General features: G+C 37.4%; 1 protein-coding gene across 2 annotated transcripts; it reads right to left on the minus strand.

Moving 5' to 3' along the window:
* Positions 1–1,302: 1,302 nt before the first annotated feature.
* Positions 1,303–21,879, minus strand: LOC150074735 (BTB/POZ domain-containing protein 19-like). 2 transcript variants are annotated; one of them, XM_090389482.1, is made up of 3 exons: positions 21,814–21,879; positions 12,916–13,142; positions 1,303–2,655 (listed from the first exon to the last, which is right to left on the minus strand). In XM_090389482.1, exons 2-3 carry the CDS (start codon positions 13,134–13,136, stop codon positions 1,488–1,490), a joined length of 1,389 nt encoding a protein of 462 aa, XP_090245608.1. In that variant the 5' UTR covers positions 13,137–13,142; positions 21,814–21,879; the 3' UTR covers positions 1,303–1,487. The 2 variants fall into 2 exon arrangements, with proteins under 2 accessions (XP_090245608.1, XP_090245609.1); XM_090389483.1 differs by lacking the exon at positions 21,814–21,879 and adding an exon at positions 17,044–17,070.
* Positions 21,880–22,455: the final 576 nt, after the last annotated feature.

The raw sequence follows: 22,455 nt of genomic DNA on the forward strand, positions 1-22,455 counted from the left end.
CAGGAGTTAGCAACCACCAGGGCAGCCCAGCACCTGGTAGTTGCGTTCCCCCGATCACGGACCGTAATAGGGTTTGAGGAAATAATGCGACAGCTGAGAGGGACGCCTTTGACCACACCCTTATAGGAATATAATTCTTGTAACCCTAGAAGTTGAAGTTTGTGTTGGATCATTAACTTATAAAGGTCGTTTAGAACCGATAATGATCGTTGACAGTTTAGCTGTAAAGTATAAACCCAAGACATTTCAAAGGTAGGTAAAGTCGGTCCGAATTTTTGTTAGCTCTTGGGCTTTCACAAATTCAGGACACTTAACGTCCTTGAAGGAATGATCCGCATTAATTATTCCTTAAGCCGACAATTTGGGCAAACAACAGGTTCCTCCATTTTAGGACAATCTTGAATTTGGTGACCCAAGTCTCCGCAATGTCCACAGGTAAATTCAGACTAGTGGCACTTTTTAGCAGAGTGTCCATAGGTAAGACATTTAAAACAGCGTGATGGTGTGTAAACATTCTTCATACCATGGACGGACCATCCGATAAAAACCCTGCAATTTGATGCTAAAAACACTTTTCTAATTTTGTTTGGAATCTCAAGAATCCAATGTTGATTGTTTTTGTTCGGGGATCTTATTTTAAAACGAACCTTAACAGACTCGAAATCTTCCTGGGAAATACCATGATCCACAAGGTTTTCATTAAATAAGTCCTCCAGAAAAATCAGAGGCATTGACATCTTATGTACGTCATATATTATGATTGTTGGGTTTAATTTTTTAGTGGAATCCACAGAAAAATTTGTCCTTGAACATTAAGATCGTTTAATTTTGTTCTCAACTTTTCATTCTCTACAGTTAGATCTATCAGTAGCCTTTCCATATTGTTCTAATTTTTGGACATCTCAACTGCCATAAAAGCATCTATTTGCTTTTAACCCTAAGAAATAGTCAAGAATAGCTGCACTACCAATTTGTTCAGAGTCTTCGGAGTCATTATAAGTATGAGTAGAGTTTAAAGGTCATTGAAATAGAGGAAAATTTGTCTTCCATGTTTTTCTCCAACATAACTAGGGGTTCCTTGAAACTTGTGTCCGGAACTTCAGAAAAGGTCAGTTCACCAGACAACTCGGCAACTTGAGCGCCATAGTTGGACATTTTGAACGACTGAAATATGTGTGGGGAAGGATCGTCAAAGCTCCCCAGGTACACGTGGTAGCCTTTTCCATTAGGCACTTCAGACCTATTAAATGTCCAATTTAAACTTTTCAAAGGAAGAAATAACCGAATTAAAAACGCACAAGGTAATTTGAATGTTTATTTTATTGTAATACATCATTATGCCAGACATGACTCTGAAAAAGGAGAGTCAACACGCACAGTGGAATACAGCGTATTCAGAAACCATTCTTATAAGAAGGTTGCATCTCCCAGAGAGATTACCGTAACAAAATTCGCCTCAGAATTCACGATTGACCCCAATTCTCTCTCTACCGCCTAGCGCTATTATAATGTATATTAACGAGGATAGCTTCCACTTTCCATTTATTTTCTAATTCAACACTCAATTTGCAACCACACACTTCGTACACCTTCCTCACAGGAGCAGCCGGGTTCAAATATGTCTCGATGTTTAGCCTATTAATCCCGCCATTTTTTTGTAATTTAGATTCCTTGTACTCAGTTATATTTCTTTCAGTATTGCCATTTATTTGAAATTTCTCCCCTTGGCGACATAATACAGTCCTATATGGGCTTCTGGAATATGTCACTTCTTCTGAATGTAGAAATAGAAAATTTGGGTTTTCAGTGGTTTTCAGTGGTTTCAGGGAAACATCATTTAACTTGAACCTAGAGCCTTTAGTAAACAGGCCCATCGAAACAAGCGAAACTGCTATCGAACCTTCTATTATTTCTAGCGTAACAGAAACAGCGCCCTCTTGTGTTGAACTAGAGTTGCAGGAATGCGGCGAACTTTCCTGATTATTTGAACACTTTACACTCTCAATTAAGAACCGATCCTCAATTATAACAAAATGGCAAATAATTGCGTTCACAGTCTTTTTCCTCGGAGAACTGTTTCGGCCTACGATAAAAGGGACATTCGTGATTTCAGTCTCGGGATTGGCATTATGGCGGAACAGCCACACAAGTTCTTCAGGTTTCAATAATTTTGTTTCTGAAACGAGAGAAAGTTCTTGGGCAGACAATAAACGAAACCTGATGTGGACGAAAACATCTTCCAGAAGATAGCGTAATTGTTTTGTCGTTGGCTCAACACCTTCCTTTCTGAGGCGATTTTTACCCCACTCGTGAACAGCCTTAAACAGGGAATATTCTGAGGAAATTCTCAAATCGTCCGTATTTGCTAACCTCTGCACTGTGCTTTTCTGGCAATTCAAGAAATCAGGAGACTTCAAAATGGCTTCTGACTCCTCAGTAAACAGCCAAATACACTTCCACTGTAGTACATCTAACTTCATGAGTTTTGCAAATTCGTAAAGTTGGCACATGTGCGCGTAGTCAACTGTGACGTGGTCCACGAGAAATTCTTCACTCTTCAGTTGAAGCATAGGAATTTGATATTTGTCTGCACAGTAGCACACATCCTTGGCTGCGTCCACCGAGGGAATTGAAATAAAATCCGTGTACAGAAACCTGCAAGAAAAAGCAGCAACACTTCAACCGGGATGAAATATATAAAAAAACTTTACAAAAATAACCTAACCTATTTTTAAAATACAACATGAAAATGGAACATATTTATGAAGAATGGGCTATAAATAATAAATATACTTAAATATAAATATAAATTATTTATAAATTGTGAATAAATATATCCGAATTATAAACAAATATTTATAAACAAATATTTATAAATTATAAAAATGCACTTAAAAACTTAATTTAATTTTAATTTTTCTTGTTTCTTCAGTTTTTTTATGGTAATAGGCGAACTTGTATGTTTCTTAAATACTGTTTCCTGTCTGCAATTCATTTGGCTCTGCCAAGTCAATTTTGTGCGCAAAATGAAATCAGTCATCAAGAAAATCAAGCCAAAACTCATCTAATTGATTTTAATCCTTGTCTCTGTCTTCTTAATTCAAGACTAGAGCAGGAGTCGCACAAGGCTTTGTCTTCCCACTATTTTTCTGTTGTATATTAATGACCTTCTTCTACTGACGAGTAATCTTATCTCCAGTTTTTTTGTGTCAAATTTCACCGAACACTGAAAAACCCTACACTAACAGCAACAACTTTAGAAATATCTGCAACAATTCTTAAAATGCTGATCTCCAGCTGCAGTTTCAAGAGGGCAACGAAAACTTAATTTCATTTCTTAAAATAAAGTCCGTCTTATTTTAACTAAGTCCTCTCTCTCTCCCTTTGGAAAGAAAGAATCTCATCTTCGGCAGCATTTAGATTTCTAAATAAAGTTATTGCGGATTATTTTGATTTCTAACCTTCCTTGAACATTAACGTGAAAAAATTAGAAGCCCAGAAAAGCTTATTACTTTTCCATTACTTTTAAAAAAATACAAAGTAAGGTCACAGTTACGTTTATACACTTTAACAATCCATAATTGGTGAATGTGGGAAAAATTTAAACACTTTATTGAACACCCGAATTACACGTTTATCTATTTAAAATGAAAAATCTCATTTCAGTTGTGGAAAATGTCCTCTACTGGACATGATAGAGTACCAGGAAACATTTCTGAATGTTTCCTGGTACTCTATCGCTATTCACACACAAAATATTCTAGAGAATGCAAGAATGGCTCTGTTTGGCTTTAGAGTACATTCTCTCTCTCAGGTATTCCCATTCAAAAAGGTTTGATGTGCGGAGACCATGAAGGAAGAGGTGGCGAACGTTCGGGCACGCATGCAATTTTTTTGTGCACGTGGAATTCAACGCGTCCCAAAAAAAATGAGTAAACTATTGGATAGTTTTCTTCATGATTTGTCATGTTAAGCGAATCGGAAGAAACTGCAAAATTCATTGAGCTTACAGCAGTGTAAAACTAGTCGAACGGAACCTGAAAATGTTTCAGTGGATCGACCTGGATGATTTTGAGATGCAATTGATTGATTTTCAGAGCTCAATTTTGAGACAAAAATATATCGACCTCAGAACTGATTTCAAAAGTTACTGAAAGGGAACGATTAATGACGGGATTAGCAAAGAAACCTGCAGAAAATGAGATATTAAAAGTTTGCAATTCCATTCCTGAGACTTTTGTCCATTTAAAAAATCTGGCAACAGAATTTCTAACAATTTTTTCATCAACATATTCTTGTGAATTCTCAGTGATGAAGTTTGTTAACTCTAGTAATAGGAGTGGTGTCACGGATGAGTCTAGTGCTGCGTGCATAGCTCTAAAAGTTAAAAAGTACAAGCCTGATGTAAAGAATCTGTCCTCAATGATGCAGCAACAGAAGTCTCACTGATGTTTTATATTTATAATATAAGACAGGTTTTTCATTTTACCTTAAATTTGTTGTGTAAGCCAAAAGTTACATTATCATTATGAACGATTTTATTTTAGTACCTTTATTAAAGCATCTTTGAAATAATGTCTTTTATTTTATTCTTTTTTTTTTTTTTTTTTGGTTACGATTTGGCAAGTAAAATGTAAAAAACCTTTTTACGTTTTACGTGTACGAAAAAAATAACCACACAGCAGAACGTCGATTATCCGAACTAATTGGGACCAAGATTGGTTCGGTTAATCCAATAGTTCGGATAATCAAACATACACGAGAATACACGGGTTATTCGAAACAAAGTTCAATTTGGCCTACAATTAAATAATTTTACGCAAGATTATGAAGTATTATAAAAAATAATTGATTTTGGAAATGGTTTGTAAATAATAACCAAAACATTTTGAAGAAACAATGTACACTGTGTTGCCACTTTATTAGGTACACCCCTGTTGTACACACAAATGGTTTTTTCCCACAACGTTGCAAGTCACATGACCACAGTTGTGGATATAAATGCAGCAGGACAACCTTTCGAGTATCAGTTAAGCGTACAAACCGTAGCAAGAATGGGGAAAAGGAGTGAGCTAACGGACTTCGAACGTGGCATGGTAGTAGGTGAAAGACGTGATGGACAATGCTTCTCTGAAACGGCAGTTCTCCTGAACTTTTCACACAACACAGTTTGAAGGGTGTATCGAGAATGGTGTAAAGAACAGAAAACATCCTCTCAATGGCACTCCTGTGGAAGAAAATGGCTTGTTGATTAGAGGAGAAGGTTAACCTGTCATCTACAATTAGGCCAAGATGTTTTAATTCGGGTACAAAAGGGATTTGCTTACCGTCTATCGTTATATTAGGTCTTCTGTAATGTAATTTGCCCTTAAAATCCATCAGTTTTGTTTTTGTGGCAGATATTCGCAGTTTATGTATACTTGACGACTTGATTTGCTCAGAAAGAGTTATATTGGCTGATTGTTCTATTTGAAGACGCGATCGACCTGGAATTAGAAAAACCAAATCACCGGCGCAGGTGAAGGCAGGTGAAGGTTTTTGCATGAGCCAGCTGTCCAAAACTATGTTCCAGAAGAAGGGTCCCAGATTGAATGATAATGGGGGGCTTCCTCTTGAGATGGTCCTTGAGACAGACTGCTGTTTCGAGGTTACTTCGATGAGTCTATTTTGGAAGTAGCTTCTAATAGCTTTGAATAGTTGCTGAGAGCATTTGGCTTTGGTAAGACAATTGAAAGCGCTCTCCCACCAGAGGAATCAAAAGCTCCCTCGAAGTCAATGAATATGGTCAATTTATATTTAGCCCTCGAAGATATGTGGTTAACTAAAGAGACGAATGCGTCTCTTTAGTTAACACACAGGATTTTCCCTTCTTGAAACCAAATTGGCATGGACACATTAAGTTTTGACATTCAATTAAATCTGCTGCTCTGGGTGCTAACAATCTTTGGGATGAGATTTATTTTTTTCAGGCTTGTGAATAATTTTGATCAAAGCTACCTTCCAGAAATTAGGAAAAATCCCCTCAGTAAGACATTTGTTGTACATAGAAGTATTTCTGGAAATATTTCGGCAAATTTGATAATTACAGCATTTTCCACAAGATTTAAACCTGGACATTTATGGATATTTATTTTGCTTAGGGTCAGCTCTAGCTCGAGAAGAGTGAAGAGATCCATTTCATATGAGGAGCGGTAGGTTGAGTGGCTATTCCTAATAGATATTTGTTCTGGAGTTTCTATGGTGAGATCGTCCAGGAAAAAAAATAATCCAGGATGGCATTAACTGAGTCATTCCAGTTGGTGGTTTCTGTATCGTTGTTCACTACAGTGTTCTACACGTCATGAGAATGAGACTTGTTTTTGCTAATTTTATGTAATAGACCCCAGAGATCAGAATTTCCTGTGAAGTGAACCAAGTATTGCCAGGAGATAAGTTTTTGTTTTGCAATTGTATTCGCATATTCTTTCCGCTGGCCTTTATAGATATTTTTATCCTGGTGACTTCTGGTTCAGACCAGGACCTTCTCCGCTGAAAGACTATGCGTGCTTTTTTGCGTACAGTAGAAAGTTCAGCTGTCTTGGAACTGTAATATGCTTGCTAATTTTCTTCTTAGCGGAGCGTTCTGTAGCAGGAAGTAAGGAAGCCTGTACATAGAATGTATATTCTGAGGCATTGAACTGGATCAAAGACCGGCGAGCAACGTTAAAATTCTGATGAATTGAAGACAAAAAATAAAGGCCATTTGATGGTTTTGAGAGAAAATCGTCTAAGATTTTTTGGAGGGTTAAAATCCTGGTGAATTGAAGACATAAATAAAGGCAAATTGATGGTTTTGACAGAAAATCTTTTGAGATATTTTGGAGGAAGAGAAGGAGAGGAACCTATAGTATTTGGAAGGAGAGATACCTCAAAAGTGATTGCTCGGTGGTCACTGTTTGTGTAGTCAGTACGTATGGTCCAATCAGAGATCTTCGAGGAAATGGCGGACGCCGAAATGGTTAAATCAATGTTTGATTCTTTGTGGACGTTTGAGAAGGGGTGCGGTTGTTTGGGTAAGTTGTGCAGATTTAAATTGTAGGTGAATAAAAATTCCTCGAAAATCCTACCTTTATTGCCCAAGACACTGCTGAACCATAAGAAAGATTTTGAGTTAGAATCAGTTGTGATTATTAAATATGTGGGATTTAAAGTAGCAAATACCTGTTCTAGATATCTTTGTGATAAATTAATATCTGCTGATCAATATAGTAACAGTAATCGGAATGAGAAAGTTGATGTAGAGACTAAAACACAGGTGGAATTTTGATTACACAAGCCAGAGATAGCAATGATATCCAGCTTGTTGTTGAATAGGATGATGACAAATTTAGGATCTGTTTCAGAGGACTAAATGATTCTTGAAGTCATGGGATATCCCATAACTTTGGAAGATTCCCCATAAAAGTGCTTAGGGACATGAGGTTCCTGAATGCATATAATATCAAATAAATTTTCCGTTGCAATGAGCCTGATCTCATCCGCAACGCGTCTAAAGTGTTGTGCATTGATCTGCACGATTGTTAGTTGGAAGGGACAGTCTGGTTCGTTGCCTAGCTACGCAGCGAAGGGCACACTGCCCATTTCCGGTCTCGGGATCGGTTATATCGCTGGTTGTTGATCATGATTACCAAACGATGGCATTACCAAGAGACCTGCGGGCCAGATAGTTGTGTTTAGATATCTTTCTATATTGGGACCTTTGATCTTAATCCGGTAAGAGGCATAGGATTGATGCCTGGTGGGGGTACCGGCTATTTCACAGCTCTTTTAATTCACCATTACATTTTTTGAACAATCCTAGTATTAAAGCTCTTATCATGATAAAAATCAGTTCTTTATGATAAAATTAAATGTCAGATCATTAAGAAAAAAATTGGTATAACTTCTTGGAATATATAAATACAATGAAAGAATATTAGAATTAACATTATTAGAGGCATATGATGCAAGAAAGCAAGCTAATACAGCAACAGCCAAAAAAAAAAAAAAAACCCTCCCATTTCACCCATGAATTTTCTTCAAATGGTTGTCTAGTTCTGCCTACAATTTATTTAAGTTGTCAACCTCCAGTGCCACAGATTGAGGCTTGTTTCAGCAATCAACCACCCGCTGGCTAAAGGCAAATTTCCGCACGTCTATCATACATCTGCCTTTCCTCAATTTCAATTTATTTCGAATCAGGCGATTACTCTGAGCAAGAGGAAGAATTCCATCCGCATTGAGCATGCTCAAACCATTCAATACTTCTCAATCAGATCACCTTGCAGGTGCCTAGTCTCCAGACACTGTAATTTACAAAATTTAAGCCTTTCTTCGTAAGAACAACCCTTTGTTCCATTCACTAATCTTGTCCTTCTCTGTACTCATTCCAACAGCTCTACATCCTTCTTAAAATGAGGCCTCCAGACCTGTATACAGTACTCTAGGTGTGGCCTGACCATTGCCTTATACAAGGGGATAATCACCTCCTCATGCCAGCTAGAAACATTCCTGTATATCATTGACAATACACCATGAGCTACCCTTGCAGACCGTCTACACTGCTCAGATATATTTCATGTATAGTTTTAAGACAGGTTAAATTAAAAAAAGATGAAATTCCTCATTATGACATATATGGTTATGACAAGGTGTATATGTGGAGAGAGAGAGAGAGAGAGAGTCTAGGAGAGGGGGAGGAATTCTAATTCAAGGAAGCACAGGTATACCACTTAATTCAGTCTTGTAAAAACTGTTGTTTGAAATTATTAGAAGATGATCCTAATAATACACTCATGATTTGTGCTTTTTATTGACCTCCATAATAATCTATGAACAATTTCCTCATAGAATTAGAAAGATAATTTTTCAATGGGATGATATCCAGGCTTATAAGGCTACTTGTAGGAAATTTTAATATTAATATACTTAATAATGTATCAAATAATGTAATACTCAAATACTATGTGATTTTAAAGAATTATTGGTTTGAACTCACCATGTTTTGAATTACTGGGTAGCAAGAAATGGAGGGTGAAAATTTAATAAACAGAGAAGTGAAAATTACTCAGTTTGCAACTTAAATTCTAGGCATATAAGACAGAATTTAAAAAACCACGGATGACTATGGAAACAGAAGAATTAATGGGACAAATGAATAAATATTTTAGGCAGTATAGGAGTTGTCCATCAAAGGTAGAACATTATCACAATTATAAATCAGTTAGAAATAAACTGAATAAACTGACAGGTATGATTAAAAAACAAAAAAAAAAACCCTGTGTATAATCAATTTTTTTATAGATAAGCACATAACTGAAAAGGAGAAATGGAGTATCGTAAATAACCCGATAAGTACAAGGAAGAGTTTATCTAAGAGAATTCAAATTAAAACACTATTAGAACAGATTTCTGGTACGAACAAATGGTATGAGGCTGCAAAGTTTGCCAAGGCTATTTTAGATATGAATAGGTTTCATAATCATTATTGCCAAACTTTTATTTTTAACCAACAAGTGATGAAGATCATCATCGTCATCAGCCATTTTCAATCCACTGAAGAATGAAGGGCACTCCAGTAACTTTCCAGTTTTTTCTGTTTTGTGCAATGGCACCAACAAGATAATCTTCCTCAACTCCACAATACTAACAGAGTTTAATTAATTCAAAATGGTTATTGTAAAATGCAAGAGAAACGAAAGATAAGTAATAGATTAAATTGTTGTTCAAATGATTATAATATGTTAGAAGGATAATAAAGTTTATATGAGAAGTTTTGACTATGTTTTAAGGATAGATAATTGAATATAGTGAGAATCTTTGAATGTTCTAAGGATAGATAATTGAATATAGTGTTTGTATTGATGAAGAATTGTTGGTCCAACTGAAAGACTAATAACAAATAGAGACTTTAGGAAAGTAAAGATTGGTCTTCAGTGTATTGTAACAGAATGGCGAGAACACAGAGTATAATGATCAAAGTAGCACATTGATTGTTAATATAAGAATAATTTATTATGTTGTATATATGTATGTAAATAAACTTTGTTGTTTATTAATTTGTGAGTTTGTTATTCCTGAACACTCAGCCTTTCCGAAGGGAATTATACACAATTGAGAAGTTCCCACGAATCTGGAATTCTCCTAGGAAGTAAAATCAGATGCGTAAGTGGGGGAAATAAGAATAAAGTGGAAAAACACATAATAGGGAACAAAACGAAATAAGAACAAAAAAACAATAATTAAATAAATAAATATAATCTCTTCGATTCCACCCCCCACAGGTCGAAGTGAGAGGTCCTTTAGGCACTTCAGATCACAACTTGGTGATTGTCTCTTCTCCAATGGAGCCTTGACCTCATGGCTATTCGCAACCTCGTGTTGTTTGGCATTACAAGAATGCCAAATGGCATGACCGGCGAGATTTTTTTCTTCTTTTCCTTGGTCGGATTACTGTTTCAAAGCATCTGATGTCAACGTTTGCTCAGATCGTGTCAGTGAAATTATTCTTGCAGGAATGGAATCCTTTAACCCACACTCCACTTTAAAATCGCGTCCTTTATCTAAACCTTGGTTTTCCAATAAATGTGCGAAGACTGTTCAAGAGAAGAATGTTGCATATCGTAATTGGCTTGTTTCTAATTCTTCAGTTTCACTTTCTGCCTACACCAAAGCCCGCAACAAATGTAAAGCAATTATTAATCAGTCCAAACTAGAGTTTGAACAGACTAAGAGTAGAAAATTTGTTTCTTGCCCTAATGGTAGCCGAGCATTCTGGTCTCTTGCCAAAGCTATTGGCCGCAACTTTTGTCGATCTCTGCTCCCACCTCTGTCCAAACCAGGTGGTTCTGTTGCCACTTCAGGCAAGGATAAAGGTAACCTGCTAGCATCCCATTTTTCTTCCAACTCGTGTATTAATGATCTTGGTAAAACACCTCCCACCATTTCCAACACGCTGCATTCAATGCCTACTGTGGGCTTCAGTCAAAAGGATGTCAGAAGGATTTTGACGAATCTTGATGCTAAGAAAGCTCCGGGTCCCAATGGTATTTCTCCACTTGTTCTCAAAACCTGTGCTCCTATTCTTTGCTGCCTTTTTTCACTTTCTTATTCCAAAGATGTTTTTCCTTCTGCTTGGAAATTTGCTCATATCCAGCCAGTTCCTAAAAAAGGGTAACAAATCCGTCCCATCCAATTATCGTCCCATTGCAATTACTTCTACTCTTTCTAAAGTAATGGAGAAATCAATTAACCGCGAACTCTTAAACTACCTAGAATCCTTCCGTCTAATCAACGATCGCCAGTATGGATTCCGTCAGTGTGGATCCACTTGTGATATTCTGGCTTATGTTACCCGTTTATGGACTAAAACAATGGAAAGGTTCAGTGAAACACAAGTAGTTGCTCTTGACATCTCAAAGGCTTTTGATCGTGTTTCGCTAAATTCTTCTAAACAAGCTTCCATCTTATGGTTTGCCAACTGTTTTTAGTAATTGGTTATCCAGTTTTCTGTCTGATCGCTCACTGAGGGTGATGGTAGATGGCTCTCTGTCTTCTAACTTCTCCACAAATGCCGGTGTCTCCCAATGTTCAGTTCTTTCCCCCACTCTTTTCTTCTTGTATATTAATGACCTTCCATTGACTGGAAATCCTATCCATTGTTTTGCCGATGATAGCACATTGCATTCAACTTTCCATTTTTAGAAACCTTGCCCTGTTCAATGAGCTTCAACTTCTCGAAAATCTGCTACCAATTCCTTAAATGCCGATCTTCAGGTAATTCTCGAGCGGGGCAAAGACAACTTAGTTGATTTCAACCCTTCTAAAATTCAGTCTTGATTTATATCTCGCAAAAAAAATTCTTCTGCTCCCACGGCTATCTTTGGTGATACTCCGATTTCCTAGGCAAAAGGATATATCTCTTTTGGGGATTACCCTGACTTCTAATCTCCCTTGGCACAAGCACTTTACAAATATTGCTTCCTCTGCATCTAAAAAACTCGGTTTTATCTTTCGCTCTCGACGTTACTTTTCTTCCAAACAGCTGTTCACTCTGTACAAATCGCAAATCCGCCCTACCATGGTGTATTGTTATTTCTTTTTCCTTCATTCATTCAATTTTCGTTTTCTGGAACAACCTTCCTTCATACGTATATCCTGTAAATTACAGTCTACAGAAGTTCAAGTCCAATGACGACAATTATCTTCTTTCATCTTCCCATCCTCCAACGCATGAACAGCAATAAGTACTATAGGTTCTAACTCCTCTGGTGTTTGGCGTTTTCATAAAAATAAAAATAAAAATCTGTAATTCTGATATGTAAACAAAACATTTTAAGCTAAACATTCCAATTTTGAACGATATCTTCCTAAGCATTCTCTACTTATCAAATAATCGGCATATTTTCTGTTACCCTTCCTACCATAATTTCCGATAAGCTGATGAACTTTTAGGTTGGACACTAATTGTGAAAAAGTAATTTTGACAAACTGTGTATAGCCAGTTGATTAATTGCATCCCTACGTAATCCCAAGTAGCACCGCGTTTCCCAATCAATACCGACTGAAGAATTCGGGACATGAAATGAGTGAGGTATTGAAAGTGTTCCACAGGGATGGTTCGTGTGTCTGGTTTCTTAGTTCCATTTTTTTTTTTTTTTTGTAATTGAAAGCCATGTAAAAAAAATTCCCTGAATGTGCTTCTCTCCTAAGGTATCAAACCCATGCTTTTAACTTTAAAAAAAACTGAATACAATTAAAAAGAAAATAACATTCAAAAATTCAGCTGGTGATAAATCAATTAATTTCTAAAAAAACTTCGAACTGTCCATAATATTTCAAAAAACAAATTGCATTACATTACTCTAATAAGAAGAAAACACGTGAGGAATGACTCACGTGAGCATAATGTTGAATGCCTCGGGAGTCACGTCAGGGATCAGAATGTCTCCTTCTTCTTTCAAAGAGCCGTATAACACGCGTTCAAACACAGGACTTCCAATGGCAAGTATGAATTTGTGGGCGTCCACTCGTTCTTCTTCCTCTCCAACAACGAAAGTTACGTCACAAAATTTTGAATCCTTCAGCGAGGACTGAAGTCTCTCTCTCACTGGTACCATGATTACCTAAACAAATTCGGAAAAAATATTTAGGAACAAACATTAATAAATTTGATGCTTCCTTTAACCAGGGTGTAAATCATATTATTCACGATTAAAGAGATTATGAAGTATAGCGGCACTGTGAGTGTTAATTCAATACCTCCTTCGTTCTTTGTCATGATACAATGCTCTGCGAAAAGGGCCAGTCGTGTGTGTGTCAAATTTGTAAAGTTTTGCTATTATTGGAGTGAAACTGTAATGCTTGATAGCCACTTCACCATCAAGGAACAGCGAAGGCCAGAAAAAACTTCTACCCGGTTAACCCTCCTTGCCAAGAAAAAGGTGGAGTCAGTGCGTATTGTACTGTACTAAATGAAGATAAAGCAGAATCCTGAAACTACAGGAGGTAGGGCTATAAGTGTAAATGCTAGTAATCTTTTGCCGTTGTGCTGGCCATTTGAGCTAAAAAAATAATCTCAAAATAAAAAAAAAGATACGAGAAGTGAAGAGTCTCCTGGTACGATGATTCCCGTTTCCAATTATTTCGAGCGGACGGGAGGGTGCGTATCTAAGCTATGCACCCGTTATGTCAACAAGGAACTCTTCAGGCAGGTTGACGTGGGGCGTGTTCAACTGGCACACGTTGGGACCTCTGGTACGTCTAGACGAATCTCTAAATGGTCCAGATTAAGTGTATATCCTTGCAGATGATCTGCACTCCCTTCGTGGTCATCGTGGACCCACAGAGCAATGGAATCTTCCAGTAGGACAATGCGCCCCCACAAAGAGCTGCGGTATCTAGAACACGGTTTGAAGACCATTCCGCAGATTTTACCACAATAGAATGGTTTCCCTGTTCAACGGATATGAACCCCGTGTAGCATCTTTGGGATGCTGCAGAATGGTCTATTCTAGCTTTGGATCCTCCACCCAGGATTGCGATGGAATTATGGACAGCGGTGCAGCAAGCATGGATGGAAATATCCGTGGAACGCTTTCGTGAACTAGTGAATTCAATGCCTCGTCGTGTGACTGCCCTTATCCGGGCGAAACGTGGGTCTACCCATTACTCGGTTGCTATCCCATGATTTGTGTCCACTCAGTATACAATGCTCCTAGCATTAATATACATGAAAGTATACATGCATATGTTCTTATTCTTAGTTAAACTAACACAGGTCATGTATTTATTTGTTCCATGATGACCCAAAAAAGACCTGAAATCCAGAACCAACATCTTGCTTTACACGCTGCCGCAAGTACCAATAGTAGCAATTCAAGAATCACTTTCATCTCTGCCTGCAGCGCTAGTTAAATAATGCCTGTGTAGTGATCCTAAGCTAGCAGTATTGAGACCCAACTATGATTGCCCCGCAAGCATCTGCTAGCTTTCTTGCACCCCTTCTATTCAAGTGTATCCTATCCCTGTAAAAAGTGTCTCCTGTTAACAAGCACAGACCATTCTGTGAAAACTCCTACCCCATGAGCGTTGCACATGCACTCCCGCATCGAATCGATTAAGATCTGTTATAACTGATCTAAATTATGCCTAAATTCCTCATAAAGAGGGCAGTCATAAAAAACACGCTCCGATGTTTCAGTTAATCTACATATACAGAAAAGATCCTCCTCCAAACCTAAGACACATAACTTATAATTAAGCGAGTCATGCCATGTGATTATATAAGAGGCTTCCATGCAGAGAAAGAACCATTTATTATGTGTATTTTCAATATTAAAACACGCATCAGGAATAAAAAGCCTAGTACCAGTCACACTGGGGCTCCAGCGTTCTTGCCATATTCCTGTCAACTTCAATAAAATATTTTTTCCTCTCTCTTCCGATCAATCAAAATATCATTCGTAATTCCCATGATTATAACTTGTCTGCCCTTCCTTAAAAAGTAACTAAAAGCTCTATATACGATATACAAATCCAATGGGAGTGCCCCAGCAAGCACCTGAAGGGGATCAGTCGATACTGTCTTACTCACTCTCAGAGTCGTTAATAACACAATACGCTGTAATGAATTCAGCTTATTTCTAAACTTGATATTACTTACACGCATAAACCAGACAGAGGCAGCGAAAGCTACAATGGGTAAAAAAATAGCCTTATAGTAAAGACTGAGGACCCGTTTACTGAACCCCTAGTCTTTCCTGGTAATCCGGACTATAAAGGCTGTGCATTTCTTTATGTTACCACTTAAGTATTTCTAGTGGGGTGTAAAGAATAAATTTAAAATCCCTAAGTATTTGACCTCAGACACCAAAGGTATCTGTTTACTATTCATAATTAATCGGGGTGGTCTCCTGTAGTCCAGTTTACCTTTCAATAACATCACTGCATTCTTATTAGAAGAAATTCTGAGTTTATTATTCATAGTTTAATAAAAATTCTATCAGATTCAAATAAAGACTTATGCAGTTAAGCCTACAACCCAATTAGTTACCCGTGATTTTAAGCCAGTATTAAATGGAAAGAAAACCTTTTTTTACTTCCTGCTCAGTAAAATCAATCTTTTAAATTTTTACGGTACAAATCCTCCAAAATTTCTTCCTTGGTAACTTCCTTGGGTGCATCATAAATCAGAACTGTCGGATTGACAAACTTGACATTATCATTCTTTAATCCTTTCACTACCAAATTCCCAGAACCAACTACTTTATTCAAATCCTCCGTCTCACTTTCAATTAACATCCCCCTGTTGCGAATCAATCTCAAGCTCCTAACTTTTATATCCCTAAAACCCTGTTTTAGAGTATTTACCATCACTTCTTTACCTTCCTGGCTTGTACTGTACGTGGTTTCATTCTCCGCTCTCAATATCAAGGTGTTGCCTGTCTTAGGTTTTAATAACAGTAGCCCTGTTATTTTCATCTTCGATAGAATGTACCCCCACATATCGATTATTTGTCACCTCCTCTGTTCTTACAGACTTAACTTTATCAGCATACGACATTTGATGTTCTCCCAACCCAGAAATAATGGGCTGTCCTCTAACAAGATCATCAAATAAATTAACTCTCATCTGTAGTTCATATATTCTTGCGTTCAAACGCTCGTTATCAATTAGTAGAGCTCTGGTAACAATCTCCATATCAATTCACTTATCGAGAATAAAATTAGAATCCGATTTAGTTACCTTGTTAGCATCATTAGTGGTATAATCCACCACTATTTTCTTCAATTTTGAAATTAACTCCTAAACATCTCTGTTCGTGGATATTAGCAACAATAATATCACTCTCTAGCAAATTTGTTCCTGTACTTTTCCTACTATTATCACCAAAAAACCTGTCTACATCAAAGTTTAGAAGGTTCACTTGAACCTCTGAAACATCAGAGGATTGTGGCTCTGAAAATAACTGTCCTGAATACCTTCTCTGGTTTCTTCAATTTGAATTCCCTGCTCAGCTACCTCAACTTGTTTGTCTGCTGATGCCTGCACACAAACTTCCCCAGTACTAATAGCATTACTGGAACTTGCAATCGTACTGGTGGTAGCAGCTATTCCACTAGAACCACTTACTTTCAAACTCATTCCTTTCAAGAATTTATTGTCAGGGATTTTTTACCACCCTCTGTATGCATCCTAGGAACTCTAGATGGCAAGGGGGAAAGCACCAATCTCATCCTCATCCCCCTCGTTGATTTTCGTTTTATTATCCATACCTCAAATATAACTTAAAGCTGCAACTGCAACGAATAACGATACGATATTCAACCAATAAGGCGGCCATTACACTGCACTAGAGCGCTGTTAACATCCTGTAATTCCAACACAATTCAAATAATGAAAATATTAGTATTAAACTCAACTAACTGAAACAATTAATTCAGAATGGTTTTAGAATGCATACAATTAACTAAAAATCAAATAAATTGTAATAATCCACGCGCACACACACGTCTTGAGTCTACCTAGCCTCGTCACCGATTTGACTTCTTTGGTCAAAGCGATAAACACAACCCGTTTGGAATCTGCTATGGTTATCAAGAATATGGTAGTTGATCAGTCTAATTTGAATCGAATGAGTCCAGTAAAACATTCACCACTCCAGTAGCAGAAGAAACAGAATTCGCATTTGCGGTTTTTAATCAGTTAAAGAAGTAAGCAAGAGATGGCGCCACTTCTACCCTGAAATAATGGCTGCTTGTCACGTGACCGAGGGAATTTGGAAATCCGTACTAATTGAGGTTGAGGTATAAAATAATGTATAACTTAGATCTACAAACACAATTTGGGCGAGGAGTAGAAACTGCATTTCTACACCACTTCCTTAGTTTTAAATCGATCGCTAGAATCAAGAAAAAATTGTAAACTTTCAAATTTAGGAGATAACCCCATTTCCAGCATGGCTTTCTATGGAAACCGAAACTATTAGCTTAGTGGTACTTATTTTCAATAACTTAAGGCAAAACTGGTCACGAAATGGGTTCTTTATTATGTGATATGATTTCCGCTTTTCAATTTCAGTTTAAACGTTTGTTGCGAATGTCCAAAGTTTGTTGAAGGTCGTGAGCCTCTTACGAAGAGAACGGAAGTTACTCACTTTTTCCAAGAATTAAGTTCTTACTTATAAATCTTTCATGGCAGTATTTGAACAATGTAGACACATTCACGTCCTTCATTTTAATGTTTCGGATTAGGGAAACTCAAAGAAACATTTCTTAATTGCTACACTACCACGACTCTGGGTCGGCCGAGACTTTGGGACGCGTTAGGCTTAAGTAGCAAACGCAGCACGATGCATCCCTGGGCTTTTTTACGGCCCGAGTAGCAATGGGCCGGATTTTAATCCCTAATTTGTTCAGCAGAATTTAAGAAAATTGGCGTGTACACTCACTATTCGGTATGAGCTCTCCTTTGTGTGTTCTTCTTCCACTTTCAGTCCAAAAAATTAAAAAAGAAACAGTTGTACCAGGGCGGGAAAAGAAGCGATCTCAACAGGGCAAAGCGCCAACTCTTTCTCCAATGAGGAAACTTTTCTTTGAATTAGGTCACCTCTCTCTCTCTGACATCATTGGTCGATGTTTAAGTAGACGCCAACCACTTGCCTCGTATCAAATATGTGTATTTTTGAATGCCTTTTGCCTATTTTTTTTGTAGGGAAAGGAGAGTCTGGAGACAATTCACCATAAACATAATTTTTAAAAATATATCCGCATTTCGATTGCTTTTTTACTTCCAATAACGATGATTTGAAGTTTGCATTTTCTATTTCACTAAATAAAAATTGCATTAAAAATTGCAGCTCGCGACTTTTGTATACTGTATTTCTATTATTTGTTTAGCATCTAGATTTTTAATGGCTTTGAAAATTGTACCAAATTAATTACAGTTTTACTAAATTTTAAATAAATGAATTATCTTTATTGCTGCTATGTACGGTAATTTCAAAACGTAGCAGTGCCTGAATTTTAGGAAATCAAATAAAATAAAAACAGAAAGTACCTGGGCAGGTAGGAATCGATTACAAACTTTCAGACTGCTGAATTTGAGGATAAGTGTGCGGTCAGACATCAAGGATGGCTGAGGTTTGTGAACTGACAGAAACTCCACCTGTCCGAGGATTTATCACTCCTGTGACCATTTTTACCGTAGTCATTAAACGCCTGATGTCTATTAACCTTTGGAGCCTGGGTTCAGTTAGCTGCTGAGCCACGTCAATGGTTCTTAATGGACGGGGTAAGCAATGCTTGTTTGTGGCCCATTGAAGTGTCCAGTATTCACATGCAAACACCGGTTTTTGAAGTGAGGGTGGAGCAGATGCCCAAATTTGAGAATCACATAAAATAACCAGATAAAGTGGTCTGTAGATATCTGGAAGTGGTTGCAGCACCGTTGGCGTGATGTGAGTGTTGCTTTTCTGTCAAGCGTAAGGTGATAAATTACTTCCGGTGGCATTCTGTGTACGTAGCTTCGGATCAAATTAGACTCCGAGGTCCATATGGCTGGTAACCACTGGAATGAGAGTACCACAAACTGATGGTTGTATTACTCTTTATCGCTGTTTGAGCGATAAAGAGCCAAACCCAAAAACCTGCAAGTAGGTTCTAAACCTACTTACAGGTTTTTGGGTTGGATTGTGTCAAATTCATCTGTTGTCTCTACCGTTCTCCCAACTCCACTAATCACTTGGAGCTCTTTGACTTCCTCTCTTTGCAACTTGACTTTCTCCAGTCCAACTTTCCTAACAGTGAGGTAATTTACCTAGTGATTTTAATGTTCACAACTCCAGCTGGCTTCCGTTTTCTAGTCACTCCGACCCAGCTGGTCGAGATGCTGAGGCTTTTGCAATTACTGATGACCTTACACAGATTGTTCATTTAACTACAAGAATACCGGACAATCCCAATCATACAGCCAATTCGCTTGATCTTTTTTTCACAAACAACCCTTCTAAGCACACGGTCGAAGTGAGAAGTACTTTAGGCACCTCAGTTCACAACTCGGTGATTGTCTCTTCTCCAATGGAGCCTCTATCTCATGGCTGTTCCCAACCTCGTATTGTTTGGCATTACAAGAACGGAAAATGGGATGACCTGCGAGATTTCTTTTCTTCTTTTCCTTGGTCGGATTACTGTTTCAAAACTTCTGATATCAACGTTTGCTCAGATCGTGTCAGTGAAATTATTCTTGCAGGAATGGAATCCTTTATCCCACACTCCACTTTAAAATCTCTTCCTTTTTCTGAACCTTGGTTTTCCAATAAATGTGCTAAGGCTGTTCTAGAGAAGAATGTTGCATATCGTAATTGGCTTGTTTCTAATTCTTCAGTTTCATTTTTTGCCTACACCAAAGCTCGAAACAATTGCAAAGCAGTTATTAATCAGTCCAAACTACAGTTTGAACAGGCTAAGAGTAGAAAACTTGCTTCTTTCCCTAATGGTAGCCGAGCATTCTGTCTCTTGCCAAAGCTATTGGCCGCAGCATTTGCCCATCTCTGCTCCGGTAAAACACCTTCCACCATTCCCAACACACTCCATTCAATGCCTCCTGTGGTCTTCCGTTAAAAGGTTGTCAGAAGGATTTTGACGAATCTTGAGGCTAAGAAATCTCCTGATGATGTTTTCCACTTGTTCTCAAAATCTGTGCTCCTGAACTTACTCTTATTCTTTGCCGCCTTTTTTCACTTCCTTTTTCCAAAGGTGTTTTTCATTCTGCTTGGAAATTTGCTTATATCTAGCCAGTTCCTAAAAAGGGTGACAAATCCCTCCCATCCAATTATCGTCCCATTGCAGTTACTTCTACTCTTTCTAAAGTAATGGAGAAATCAATTAACCGCCAACTCTGAAACTACCTAGAAACCTTCCGTCTGATCAACGATCGCCAGTATGGATTCCGCCAGTGTCGATCCACTGGTGATATTCTGGCTTATGTTACCCATTTATGCACTAATTCAATGGAAAATTTCCGTGAAACACAAGTAGTTGCTCTTGACATCTCAAAGGCGAATCTTTCGATCGTGCTTGGCATAAATTCTTTTAAATTCTTTGAAAATTTGTTTCAAATTTTCAAAGAATTTAACATCTGCAGGAAAGATGTTGCGTTGCTTTTATAAAATTACGTTTGCCATTGAAATTTAGGGGGAAAACTTTGATTTAGATTGAAGATTGTTTCTAAACCTTTGAATCAGAAGAAAGATGAAAAGCGGCGAAATATCGTCAGTTTAAAATCAAGAGCCAACAGTGACCTCGATTGGTGATAGAATTTAATAATGGGATAGAAATCCGTCTACCTTCTGACCGAACTGTTTCGATCACAAGGTAGACGGAATCAAGTTGAATTTTCAATGTAGTAGAAACATTGTTGCTCTTTAAATGCAATGGTTATCGATAAAATGGTGCTTTATAATTCTAATTTGCATCCAATGAGTCCAATAAAATATTTACCAATCCAGCGTGAAGTAAATGGATTCCTCTTTGAGATTTAAACAGTTCGAGAAGTAAGCAACAGGTGGAGCCACATCCCCACTGAAATAAGTGGCGATTTGTCACGTGACTGAGGAAATTTTTGAATCCGTACTAAGTGAGCTATAAAACAGTGATTAACTCAGGATCCACGTGTCATAAACAAACGCAATATGGGCGAAGGGCAGAAACTCTTTCTACACGACATCCATAATTTTGAGTCGACCGCTACAATCATGAAAAGGTTGTGCACTTTCAAACGACAAAATCGCGTGTGTTTCCTATGGAAACCGAAACTATCAACGCATGCTAATTATATTCGATAACCTAACACAATTTTTTTTAAGATAGGTCACGAAAATGGTTCTATATAATGTAATATGATTTTCACTTTTCAGTTTCTGCTTAAAAGTTTGTTACGAATGTCCAAAGTTTGAAGGTCATGAGCCTCGTAAGAGGCGAAGAGACTGGAAGTTGCTGACTTTTTCCAAGAATTAAGTTCTTACTCACAAATGTTTCATGGCACTATTTGAGCCAGGTAGACGACATTCACGCCTCAATTTTAATGTTTTGGATTCGAGAAAGTCGATGAAATATTTCTTAATTGTCAAACAGATCCGATTCAAGGTCGGCTGAAACTTTGGGGTCGCGTTAGGCTTAGCAGCAGACGAAGCACGATGTGTATCTCGCGCTTAACGACTGATGGCCCGGAATTTAATCTTTAATTTCTCCATTAAAGTTCAGTAAAAATTTAAGAAAATTGACGACTACACTCACCCAGTCAATATGACTCCTCCTCTATCTATTATCTTTCCACTTTTATCAAAAAAAAATTTAAAAATCCAGTTGTACCAGCGCGAGATAAGAAGCGATCTCAACAGGGCAAAGCGACGCCTATTCTCTAGGCCACTCATCCTCTCCGAGATCGGTCGCTGGTTACGTAAACTCCAACCACCTGTCTCGTGCCTTCCTCAAATATGTGCATTTTTGTTAGCATCTGGCAAATTCTTTGAAGGGATAAAAGTGAAGACAATTCAGCGAATTAATCTCGATTGGATCTCGATCATCTTGAACTGCGGTTCAACTGATCCCAAAGAAAAATTCTCAAGGATTATACACCAAACTTATAATTTCCAGTCATTCATCCACACATTTCATTTCTCTAAAATGGCATACTTTTTTTATTATTATTTTTTTAAATATAGAAGCATTGGATTGCTTTTTAATTCCATAATGACGTGATTTGAAGTTCGCATTTTTCCAATTTTCAAAATAAAAATTGAATTAATAAATTGGAGCTGGTTTCTTTTGTATTTATATATATATATATATATATATATATTTTTTTTTTTTAGCACCTTGATTTTTTTTTTTTTCATAGCTTTGAAAATTATACCAAATTAATGGCATTTTTAGTAA

Source organism: Mastigoproctus giganteus, unplaced genomic scaffold, assembly GCF_048544385.1.
Source record: "Mastigoproctus giganteus isolate SK-2022 unplaced genomic scaffold, ASM4854438v1 scaffold_57, whole genome shotgun sequence".
In the NCBI taxonomy this organism is placed as follows: Eukaryota; Metazoa; Arthropoda; class Arachnida; order Uropygi; family Thelyphonidae; genus Mastigoproctus; species Mastigoproctus giganteus.